Genomic DNA, 12,928 nt, shown 5'->3' with positions numbered 1-12,928 from the left:
TGCATTGCAGGCGCATTTTAGTGATTTTAATTATAGAGTTAGGATTCCCAAGAAAACAATGTCATTAAATAGAAAAAATCACTTATAACAACTTCAGGAATGAAAGCTATTTTAGGAATGGAAGTTTGGGAAAAAATTTTAAGGGAGAGCTATAAAATATTTAATACTTGCTAATTTCTCCAATTATTATAAATAAATATTTTCTCTTTATCACAAAGTTTCAAGAAGAAAAGCATTTCATTCTTCTATATATTCATGGCCATGCTAATTTAGCAATAATTGCTTAGAATAATTATATATAGTCACAACAATTGCTTTTAATTCTAGCTTTTTTTTCACTTATAACTCAAGCCTACTCAATGTAGCTTCTGAATATTATTTCTAGAAATTGACATTTATAGTAACAATGTTTCGGTTTTTGATGTTTTAAATATTTCCAAACTATTTGACTTAAATCAATTTACAATTTACATTTAAGTTTTAAAGTTTAGAATTTACTTCTGTGCAAAGTAAAGTGTGAATTAAATTTTTAATTTCATTACTTAGACTCCTTTAAGAAACAAATTTTTTAAGTCATAATTTTTCTTACATTGTTTCAAAATTTACATTATTGAGCCATAAATTTTACTAGAGCTTTTCAAAAGATTGGGCATTCTGCTCCTCTTAGTCTTGGCACATCAGGTAATTCCAAATCAGTCAACTTTTGAAAGCTCTGAAATTACTTAAAAGTAAGTAATGTTCTAGAGATATTTCATTTCCCTGTTTTGAGGACTTTCTGCTGGGTATACACATTTCCTTCTCATTGTGTGTGTATCTCCCTGGTTCTGTTTTTAGCATGTTCTATCACCCCCACAGAAAGTTGACTGTGTGGAAAGACTATGATATATTCATTAAAGACAGGATTTAGTGGTTTCTGTCTTCATTCCAGCACCGTTACGTACCACCTCCATGATCTTGGACCACTTTTATGGCATTTGGAATTTTAGTTTGCCTATTTATAAAGTGAAAATAATAATAACTAGCATGTACTTAGTACTATTGTGTCTCTTCAAAGACACAATATAAAACACTTTAGGGACTGGCATATTGGCAGCATTTCACAAAAGACAACTTTTCATAGGACTTCTTAGTGAATAGTGAGAAGCTCATAGAATTAGGGAGTACATTGGTGATTACCAGGGACGGGGGGAAGGGGGAAATGGTTTCAGGTGTGTAAAATGAATTATGTTCTAGACATCTGCTTACAACACAGTGCCTGTAGTTAATGTATCGTACACTGAACGATTTGTTGAGATTAAATAAAAAAAATTCTCTTCTATCAATAATAAGAATCACTAACACTGATGATGTTTACTGTGGGCCAGGCACTAAATTTATTCAGTTAATCCTCGCAACAACTCTATGAGGTAACATCTATTACTTATTATCCCATTTTCTAGGTGAGGAAGCAAAGGCAAAAAAATATTGAATGCTTTGCTCAAGACAGTACACCCAGCAAATCTGAAAGTGGGGATCTGAACGCTCTTTCCTCTATTTTGTTCTCTCAGTGTGTTCTGTACAAACTTTTTCTTGTATTACCTGTAACACTTACTGCCTCTAAGTTGGTTTACATGTCCGTCTCTCTGTACTAGACAGAAATATCTGTGAAAATAGTAGTCATTTAAAGATGTTTTGTATATCCAGAACTTACAGTACAGAGACATTTGATGCTAAATAGACCTTTGCAATGGAAACTGTTCATTTTTTCTGTACCCCCCTCATCAGAGCACACACATTCTCCATGTATGTAAAAGTATTCTAGTGTGAGTCCACTTGAATACCTCCCAAGGTTGACACTGACAAATTCTTACATGAAATATAGACAAACCGTAGACTCACATTTAGCACCAGGAATTCCTTTTATGACCCTAAAGGCCCTGGTTTACATAACTTTCAGGTCCTACAAAGTGGAGTCCAATATTATGGAACCCTGTCTTCCCTTTTCCTTTCTCTGCTCCTAGGACTGAGTGGAAAGGCAGCCTGGTTCCCACTAAGAACACACTCAAGAAGCAGAACAAGCTTGCTTGAAACTCAATGTGTGAAACTGATGCTCTGTGATCTCTTTCTGAGCTAGTTTCTTAAGTAAGAATGTAAAAAAAAATGAATACTAATACCTTCACAGGGAGGTTGTAGTAGTCACATGAGATAATGTGACATGCTGAGCATTATGGCCCCCAGAAACTGTGTGCTCAATCAATGGAAAACATTATTACTACCATTACCATCATCCTCACCATCATCACATATCTCCTTGAAATGCTGGGACCTGATCTCAGCCATGGATTCTGATCTTGCTAATAGTGTTATCCTTTGGTCTAGAAATGCATTCCACCACAAAGCTTTTTGAGTAATGATACAAGACAAATATTTTCACCCCAGATCTTTGGTTATTTGATCATTTCCATCATGACAAAGCTGCATTATTAAAACTGCTTTATATTTTAACACAAAATACACGTGTATCTCCTGCTTCAAACCTAGCCTCTAGCAAAGCTTTCTCCTTGGGTCATGTGGGTCCCTGCAGAGTTGGAACTTGGCAGTTTTGAGAAATGGACAAGTGAACGTCATTACAATCCAACTGTGATGGACCTGACCTTCATTGGTCTGTGGACCCAGAACCCCGGTGAATTCAGGCTCTTGTGGGGAAGAACCATCGATCAGCCTGGGGGTAGATTCCTCTTCCTCTTCCTCTTCAGGCTCCTCTGGCTGTGGGGGCGGGGTGAGGAGCTCTCTGTTCCCGGAAGGCATCACTGTCGCTATTTCAATCTAAAAAACAAGCAGAATTTCATCAGGCAACCTTGTCAATCACCTTTTGTGGCAGACACAAATTTAAAAATGTATCCATCTTTGCCACAAGAGGTCGCTGGTGTCCTGAAGTTGAACACTGTGACGCCTGCTGGCCTGGGAAGGCACATGGGTTCCTGTTTTGTTTTTAATTAATTTTGTTTCTCAAATCTTAGTAATAGTTTCCAGTGCCTTTTAATTTTGGTCTTATTGATCTTTAAAACACCCGCGTGTGTTTATTTCATAGGTTTAAAAATAACCTTGTTTATTGTTTTCTAAATACATAGTGTTGCAAGAATGCCTTATTGTGAAAGCTTCTGAGAGTAAAATCTGAAATTCCCCTTCCTCCTGCAGCCCCAATTCTACTCCCAATAAGAAACTGATGTGTATTTTCAAGTCCTTTTAGCCTTTGATTTTCTAGATTCAAATATTCTGTTCCTTTACAGGGACTTACACTTCCTTCAGTTGCATTTTTAGTGAAAAGTATCCTTTATGCTAGACTAAAATATGTAAAGGTATAAAAACTACATGATTTGATCATGGAATGCCATTTCTCATATACTTTCACTGTTATTTGAATAACCAATATTACCAATAATATTGGGATATTAAAATTGACCTTTTTGAGAGCTTTGACAATACAAGGCACTTTTATAAAATTTGAAAACCTAGTCAAAGATGGCTTCTACTTTAGATTATTCTTGATTTCCTCTTCTTGCATGTTTTATGTGGTGAGTTTTTGATTCTAAGAACACTGTTTGGCACTTGGAAGAACCCCTTGCTCTCAACTTTCTTTGCTTATCTCAGCGTCTGTTTCTTTGTTTTTGTTATTTAGTTGCTAAGTCGAGTGGACTCTTTTGCAACCCCATGGACTGTAGCCCACCAAGCTCTTTTGTCCATTGGATTTTCCAGGCGAAAACCTGGAGTGGGTTGCCATTTCCTTCTTCAAGGGATCTTCCTGACCCAGAGATTGAACCAGGGCCTCCTGCATTGGCAGGCAGATTCTTTACCACTGAGACACCAGGGAAGCCCCTGTTTCTTTGTATCCCTTAGTAAATCCCTACCTCCCTACCCTAACTTCCTGCTGACCTTGAAACTTTGGGTGAGAAATTTGCTCAAGACAATTGGTTGTCAATATGTAGGAACTGGCTCAGAGGTAAAGACTCCACCTGCCAAGCAGGAGATACAGGAGACATGAGTCCCCTCCCTGGGTGGGGAAGATCCCCTGGAGGAGGGCATGGCAACCCACTCCAGTATTCATGCCTGGAGAATCCTGTGGACAGGGAATCCTGGTGGGCTATAGTCCTTGGCGTTGCAAACAGTGAAAAACAACTGAGTGACTATACCCGCTCACAGGCTTATGTAGGAATAATCCTTAGAGGACTAGTCTTTTCATGGCACCCTAGAATTTCCCAAGTTTCCCTTTATCACCTTGATTTTTTTCATCCTTCTTTATTTGTTTTCATTAAACACATACACACACAAATTACTTTCTAACTTATTTAATGTCAACATGATATGCAAGCTATTTCTTTCATGTTTGAAATATGATATATGTAAAATAAATACATAATTAGACTAGATACTGAGTATTTTAGATAGTTGTTTCAGATTATTTTAAAATTTTATGATAGACTTATGATTTAATGTCACTTTTATACACTTGAATACATTGCTTCACAAAGGAAAATTACCCCTTTAAAGGAAACTAAACTATTTTTTGGTCAATTTATTTTTTTGGATTTTGTCTCCTTCTGCGCATCTGTAGTTTCTCCATTTCAGCCCTTCCTGCGTTGTATGGTATTGATTCCATCGGTTTTCTGCCAACCCAAGACTACTCTATGGTACACTTTGAGTTAGGTCTTCTGTCTTTGCACCCCAAGGCTGTAGCGTAGTAGGTGATCAACAAGTGCTTATCGATTATAATAAAAAAAAATTTTGCTTGCCCAAAATATATCTAATTCACAGCACCATGCTTAGTTTTAGACATTTTGCTAAGAAAAATCAACGAAGGTATTAAAGCTTACTTTACTGCATTTAAAGCATGAAAGCAAACCTAAAGCAAATTACAGTATATTGGGTGCATTAGGAAGCCATACATGATATTATAAAACGTGTCCAGAAATCTCTGCTTGAGAAGATTGGGCACACTTCCTTAAACGGAGAAACATACGGTTTCCATCTGCAGGGTCAGAAGGAGGCAGTTTCAGAAGGAATGGATTTGCAGAGAGACCAAAAGGAGGTTCTGGGAAGAACGGAAATTGAGACAGATGTTTCATGGAATGGAGGCAGCCTAAAGGGAGAAACACATTCCAGACACGTTGCCTTGAATCTTTAGCTTTGTAGAAAAATGTTTGTGCATACTTTTTTTTTTACAGATAATTGTTTTTCCACTGATTTGACGTGAAGCTGTAAGATCTCAGTTGTCATTCAATATAATGAGGCAAAACAGCTTTTGTGTTTATCAAAAACTGTTTTGTTCATGTTTCCTTGCTAATAAAATGTGAATATTGAGCAGCTTTTAAGACCGAGGAAAAGGAATGCATTTTCAGTTCAGCAAAGTTACAGAACTATAACTTCAAAGTACTGTGCCCGGAGAGCCTTTTGCACTGCAGATGCATTTATTCTCACCATTGGATAGAAGCGATTTAGGGTTCTGTCTTCTTTTCCTCTTTAACAATTTTCATACCGTGATATGAAGTGGTTGAGGCAATGCATGCAGGAAAATAAGACCAGGGAAACGTAACCACCTGGCTCTCCTAGTAACAGACTTTTATGCTTAATGCTGCAGAATCCTAAACTTGGGAAGAAACATAAATGGCCAGAAAATACCCCTGCCCCCTTTCTCAAATGCACACATAACTGAACCTCTGATATATATATTTATTCTTTTGGAGTTTTTCTCCCCTCTTTTTCATTTCACCTCCTTGTTTTACTCAGACTTGCTCCCTACTGAGTTGACTTTTGATCTGATCATTATATTTCCCTAAATTTAAAGACACAGTACAAGATCATTTCCACATGTCATTACTTCTTGTGCCTATCTTCTTGACCCTGTACCAGTAGAGTATATCTTTGAGTTAATTGGTTGTCTCATTCTATTTTCTTGTTTACTGGCCTTGGAACTGTAGATAGTTGATGCCACGGCAGACAGTGATTAGAAGTACCTTCCATATCCATGAAAGAGGTATATTTCTATCAGAGATCACAGATGCATAGCCCACAGGCTGGGTAGAGTGCTGAAATTAGTCTCTTAGTCATGTCTGACTCTTTGAGACCCAGTGAGCTGTTGCCTGCCAGGCTCTTATATCCATGAAATTTTCCAGGCAAGAATACTGGAGTGGGTTACCATTTCCTTCTCCAGGGGATCTTCCTGACCCAGGGATCGAACCAATGTCTCTTGCATCTTCTGCATTGTCAGGCAGATTCTTTACCACTGAGCCACTTGGGAAGTCACAGTGAGGTCTCTGCAAATGTCACACTGAAGAGATAATAGTACCAAGAAGTGTCCTCCACCATCCCTTGGCCTCCACACGCAGCACAGCCCTGATTCCATGGAGGTAACCCTGTACCTCAATGCAATCTCTGAGAAAATAGGGCTGAAATGACCCTGAGGTGGCTTAGATAAAGTTTCTGCTCCTGGAGAAATAAGGACTCTAAGCAGAAAGAAAGTCAGTTACATTTTTTTTTTTTTTTACCAGATTATGTGTACTCAGACTTTTACTGGCTGTGTTTATATTGTTATTAATAAAACTGTGAAAGATTTGAGACCTTCACTCTCAAATAGTCAGTAGGCAGGGAACTTAGCTAGGTGCTCTGTGAGGACCTAGATGGGTGGAATGAGGGTGGGTAGGAGGGAGGTTCAAGAAGGAAGGGATATGTATTTACATATAGCTGATTCATTTAGTTGGATAGCAGAGACTAACAGTATGGTAAAGAAATTATACTCCAATAAAATTTATTTTTAAAAAATAGTCTGCAGAGCTGCCCACGGAAGAAACTTTCTCTAAAAGCACCCAGCATCATTTTAAGTGACAGTAACATAAAGAAGGGGCGATAAATTGGGAGATTGGGATTGACATATATACACTACTATATATAAAAATATATAACTAATAAGGATCTATTGTATAGCACAGGGAACTCTGCTCAATACTCTGTAATGAGCTATATGGGGAAATGATCTAAAAAGAGTGGCTATAATATAACTGACTCCCTCTGCTATACCCCTGAAACTAAGACAACACTGTAATCAACTATACTCCAATAATAAGAAGCTTAATATTAAACAAAAAAATACCCAAAATTTTAAAAAATCATTTTAATCAAATCAATTTGCCCCCTAGCAAAATGCATATCTAAATGATCTATGCAACTGAATTACTACCATTAAGCCTAAATTTATTTGTCTTAATTTCAGAGTAAAAATTTGAATAATTAGTATGTTCAGAATCAGCAGCCACACCTCTTCTAATTGTCTTATTTGTCACTGATTCTTTCAGTAGAGACCTGTTGTTGAGCATGCTACTCACACCTGTTCAGAGTAGTCAGAAACCATTTTGCTGCTCTGAAGCACTGTTTGAATTAATAAAAACTAGTATATTTTGTTTTTTGATATTTTAATACTTTTCATCTCTGTGCTTAATCTGCACTGTTTCCAGTGAAAAACTCAATGAAAATGTTATACCTGTGAGATGGAAAGAATGGAAAGAAAATGTAATACATATGAGATGGAAATCGTTACTTGGGTTTGATTCCTATCTTTATGAATGAGTGAAAGGATCACTAAAAGAGTGAATGCATTTATAAATGATGGAAGGTTTGGCAGTGTTTATCATTATCTAATCAGCTAGACTGAATGCTTGTGCCAAGCGTTACACTTAAGCTTTGGTCAACTGTCCATTTTCCCTGTCATTAATATTTTCTAAACATTGATCCAAGAATGAAAATATAATTGATCCTATTGGAAAAAATAATGCAGATTTTAGTATATAAAATAGAGTCCAGGATAGAGTCACAATGAGATTCCCAGCCCAAGAAACTGAAGTTACTTTAGATTGTTCTTATGATGCAGATCTGATCAATGAGAAGAGACTGTTTATCTCAAACCCTTGGGAGCAGTTTCTTGACTCATGATTCTTGACTCATTAGTGATGATGATATAGTCAAAGAAAGGAAAGTGAAGCCACTTAGTCATATCTGACTCTTTGCAACCCCATGGTCTGTAGCCTACCAGGCTACTCCATCCATGGAATTTTCCAGGCAAGAATACTGGAGTGGGTAGCCATTTCCTTCTCCGGGGGATCTTCCCGACCCAGGGGTCGAACCTGGGTATCCTGCAAGTAAACTGAAGAAGAAGGTAGTCTAGAAAAATCGAGCTCGGGGAAATATATGATAGCTTGTTATTGTAGACATCATTGTTTGGAAGAGGGAAACATTAAATTCATTGAACCTAAAGATATCATCCCTAAAATGGAGAAGAGAGGATTCATTGGATCTCACTATGGGCTAGCTGAAAATATTGGGCATGGATTGAGTACTCATTGTATATGAACAACTGTTATACTTTCCATTGATTTGCATGTAATTCTCAAAAATAGCCCTCTGTGGAAGGTGCAATGATTGTGCACATTTAACAGATTTGTAAACTGAGAATGGAAGGAGGGAGGGCTGAGAGGGCTGTCTGAGGTCACACAGCTCCTATGTAGTAAGCCCAGGATTTAAATCTGATTATGATTGTCATAAAACTACACAACTTCCTTAATACTTACTGATTCTGTACTCAGCCAAAAAAATTTATGCTGAATAATCTAACATCTTATAAATCTTCATTCTGAGAAAGAGGAGCTCTGGATAGGAGAAGTGAGCATTGTCATCGGTGGAAATGACCTCACATTATAAATTCATAAATAGACTTTCTTGTACATATTTTAAGCCTCTTGTGATTTTTTTCTTAGTGTCATTTATCAACCTACCATCATATCTGACCATGACTGATTACATTAGTCTGTTGCTACACATGAAGGCTGAAGGCTGAACACCCTCCCAAGGCCATGCTGCCCTATGAGAGAACTTGGCAGCCAATCAGTCTTTCTCCTGAAATTGACAAGTATAAAAAATATCACATAACACTGATGTAGGTAGAATGTAAAATTCAAGCAGCATTGATTATAATTTTCTCTCAATTTTGTAAGAAATAAGCTTTTATGTAGAATGAAGCTCTAGTCTGGTTAAGCTAAGATAGTTTCATATATTCATTTTCCTCTTGGGCATTCAGCTGAAATCAATTTTCCACTTTCTTAGACTTGAGATTGGGTCATGTGGCTAGTTCTGGCCAACTGATAGGGAGAGAAGGTCATGTGCAATGTCTGGTTCAAATCAGGGAAGAGCAAGCATTCTTTCTCCAGATTCTGTCTCTTCCCTTAATCTGTCAACACAAGATCCACTGTGACTTTGAAGTCCAAAGGTGAAGATGGTGACGTTCTAACATGAAAGATGTTTGAATCCCAGAATAACTACTTGGAAGGCAGTAAACCCCTTGACCTGCATTAGGTAGCCATGTCAGCAAGATATAAATTCCTTATTGCATTAAGCCATTGAGATTTTGAATTATTTGTTACAGCTGCTAATGTAACTTGCCCTAAAATAGACCTTTTCAATTTTTGTTTTCTTATCCATTTCCTAATTAAACTAATGAAACAATTTTTAATATTTTTGGAATTTATTTACCTAGCACATTTCATTGACATTAGAAAAATATAAATATGCACATTTTTTTGGTCTCTCTATCCTCTCTAATTTCTCTTTGACAGACTACTGTTCTTTGATCTAGGTCACTTATGTAGTACTTACTGAAATATATCACCAAATTTTACTCAGTTCACCATTATTTCAATTTATCTATTTTTAAATCTCAGTATTTTATTAGCTTAATGCAAAATTAATAAATCTATAGAATGAATAAATGCCTGAAAGTCAAAATCAAGACTAGTTAATGGCTTTTTTTAACCAATATAGCATACAGTCATATTTGATGTTAACTTGCTAAGATATGATGTATGTATTGACAAAAACCTGTAAATGCTTTTTCAAAAAAAAATCTATCCTAATGTACAGCTATTCTTCATAGGTTTGTGTTCAATGCTATGTTTAAGTGAAAGCTGTAATGCAAAAGAAACAAAAGCTGATGATTTGAAGGTTACATTTAATCATATCCTCTCTAGCTGGTGTCTCTTCTGGGACCTCAGTGTTTTTTTCTTTGTTCGCATGTTTATTTTCTCATTTCCTTTTCTTGTTGTCAGAAAATGGCAATATTTCATTTTTACTTGCCAGAAAGACTTTTTTTTAACTTCAGTTTTATCCCAGTTTATTCAGGACTCTGTTCACCATCACCCCCTTAGGCTCCAGAAACTTAATAGGTTTCTAATATCTTAGTTCTCACAAAATGTATCATCTAGTTCTAATTGAATGTCTCCAAATGATATTGGTAGGGGACTTTGGCAAAGGCGGTAGAAACATTATCTAATAGCAAAGTCAGTTCATGTTCCCTTTCCCCTTACTGCCCTTGTTCCCCAAGTAAGGTTGCCAGAAGGACAATTTAGTGCAGGCTGAAATCAGTAATCTCATGAGGATGGGAGTAGGGGGAGAGAGTCAATCACAGTAATTGAAAACAAAGAAGTTGGACTGAAAACCAAGATATTTGGAACCTTTCAAACACTGGCTCTTTATTTTATGATGGAGTAATTTAGTATTTTTTTTAAGTTTCAATCTTTCCCATCCTAACACAAAGCAAATTGTTCCTTCTAACACAGACTTTCTTGAGGCACAGAGGATAACAAACTGTGCCTTTTAATATGCAGAGCGCCTCTGAGTACAACTGCTATTCATCCATGATGATGATTTATGTATTATCAGGGGTAATTATAGACGTTTTAAACAGGAAAACTTGCATTTCAGAGGATGTTCTAGGGAGAAGCAGCTAAGATTCAATTGTCTTCAAAATAGCTATCACATTACATTTTTTTCTATTGTACAGGATTGGTGGTAAAGCCTTGCAAAATTTTGCAAATTTAGAAATCTGACTTAATCTCGCAGGAGCAAAATGACTTTAAACAAATTCAAAAGACCATTCTAACTTAGTATGCTACCCTGAACCCTGTTATTGCCACCAGTATGTTCTCTGTAGTCTCTGTAGCTTCACTTGGGGGCTTAATTATAGTTACAACTTTATAGAAACAGAAGCAGAACAGAGGACCCTGTGTATATCAGCTCTATAATGACGTAAAGTAACAGAAGGCTGTTTTTCAAGGGTTTGAAATCCTTGAATTTGTTGACTATCATAAGTTTTTGCAGTCATTAGCCTGATAGAAGTCATCCTGTCAACAGAAGGCTGCTGAGTAGCAGTTAATTGACTCTGGTAATATTTGGCTCTATGATCTTCCTTATTAATCTCAGTATCAAAATGTATGGATCTGTTTTAATCTCCATTCTATATATATGTTATAGATTCAATATCGTTATGGTGAAGGACTTCTAAATGTTCTGAATTTGATTTCTTTCATATTTATGTCTTTGATCAGAGTTTCAATATCATAATTCCAGAGAGAACACTTTGAAAAAAGATTTGATCCATCCTCAATACCTTCTAGACACATTTCATTTGTTCTTCTCCTTATATGCTTTAAGAAATGGAGTGTTTTATATATTTACACATATACTTTTCCTTTTTAAAGCCCACATTGAAAGTTAGCAAAGATATTGACATGATGTCACTGATTATCCTTTGGGGCCCACCTATCTGCATCTTATTTCGAGTACATTGACATCATAAGCCAATAATTGTACAGCCTGATGGATGACAACATTGCTTGACCTCTTATTGTCCTGCCTAGCCTTTTTTTTTTTTTAATGCCCTATTTTCACTGGATCTTCCCTAATTCCACAAATTTCTCATTCTAACATTCCTAGGGAGTTATGGTAAACTTGGTCTTGAGTTTGCTAGGAACAGAGAGGCTTACACTGTTATGGTATGCAAACACACAGGCATTTTTTTAAAAGGCTGTGCAGGACAATAAGAGGTCAGGTCCAATCCTGGGTTAGAATGTAGTGGAAGAACATGTCTAGTATGGGATTATCCAACTCAGAAATGTGAAGATTTCCAAAATTCTTTTGAACAATGTTACTTTTTTCAGATTTATCATTTACTGATTTTTTTAATGTCTCTGTAGAAGATGCCACAAAACAATATCTGGAGAATTTTGTCAGAAAACAGTGGCTCAGATGGTAAGGAATTCACCTACAATGCAGGAGACCCGGGTTTGAACACCGGGTCAGGAAGATCCCCTGGAGAAGGGAATGGCAACCCACTCCAGTATTCTTGCTTGAAAAATTCCACAGACAGAGGAACCTGGTGGGTTACAGTCCATAAGGTTGCAAAGAATCAGATATGACTGAGCAACTAACACTTTCACTTTTGTCAGAAAAACAAGTCTGGACCGGAGAGAAGAAAGAAGACTCTCGTTACTAGAAGGCACACAGTACTAAAGAAGTAAAAGGACCAAACTAAAAAGCATATTAAACTGATTTAAAAACAATAGTAACTGACGAATACTAAAAGAATAGCTGAGGGACGTCACACCCAATCTGAGTTCTACCCCTAGATATTCTGATATTAATAATCTAGTTGTGGTCCAAGCATTAAAATGTACTTTGATGGCTCAGACGGTAAAGAATCTGCCTCCCTAGGTTGGGAAGATCCCATGGAGAAGGGAATGGCAACCCACTTCAGTATTCTTGCCTGGGGAATTCCATGAACAGAGCAGCCTGGTGGGCTACAGTCCATGGGGTCGCAAAGAGTCGGACACGACTGAGCGACTTTCACTTTGAAACTCTAGAGGTGACTCAAATATATGGCCAAGGTCAACGTTAATTCCACAGACTAGAACGTAGGAGACACAAGTGCCAATTAAGTCCTGGAACTCTGAAATGTTGAGTGAGTGAGTGAAGTTGCTCAGTCGTATCCGACTCTTTGCGATCCCATGGACTGTAGCCTACCAGGCTCCTCCATCCATGGAATTTTCCAGGCAAGAATACTGGAGTGGGTTGC

General features: G+C 37.0%; 1 protein-coding gene across 3 annotated transcripts in view; it reads right to left on the bottom strand.

Moving 5' to 3' along the window:
• The window catches only part of EPYC (epiphycan), a 39,849-nt gene that overhangs the window by 10,026 nt on the left and 16,895 nt on the right, over nucleotides 1-12,928 (bottom strand). For all 3 annotated transcript variants that reach the window (XM_043447294.1, XM_043447295.1, XM_043447296.1), the window contains exon 3: nucleotides 2,634-2,805. In XM_043447294.1, the coding sequence (XP_043303229.1) occupies nucleotides 2,634-2,805 (172 nt within the window). The remainder of the gene's footprint in view (nucleotides 1-2,633; nucleotides 2,806-12,928) is intronic.

This window comes from Cervus canadensis, chromosome 25 (genome assembly GCF_019320065.1).
Source record: "Cervus canadensis isolate Bull #8, Minnesota chromosome 25, ASM1932006v1, whole genome shotgun sequence".
NCBI classification, from domain to species: Eukaryota; Metazoa; Chordata; class Mammalia; order Artiodactyla; family Cervidae; genus Cervus; species Cervus canadensis.
Note: the sequence above shows the minus strand (reverse complement) of the source record. Positions and strands in the feature narration are given on the sequence as shown.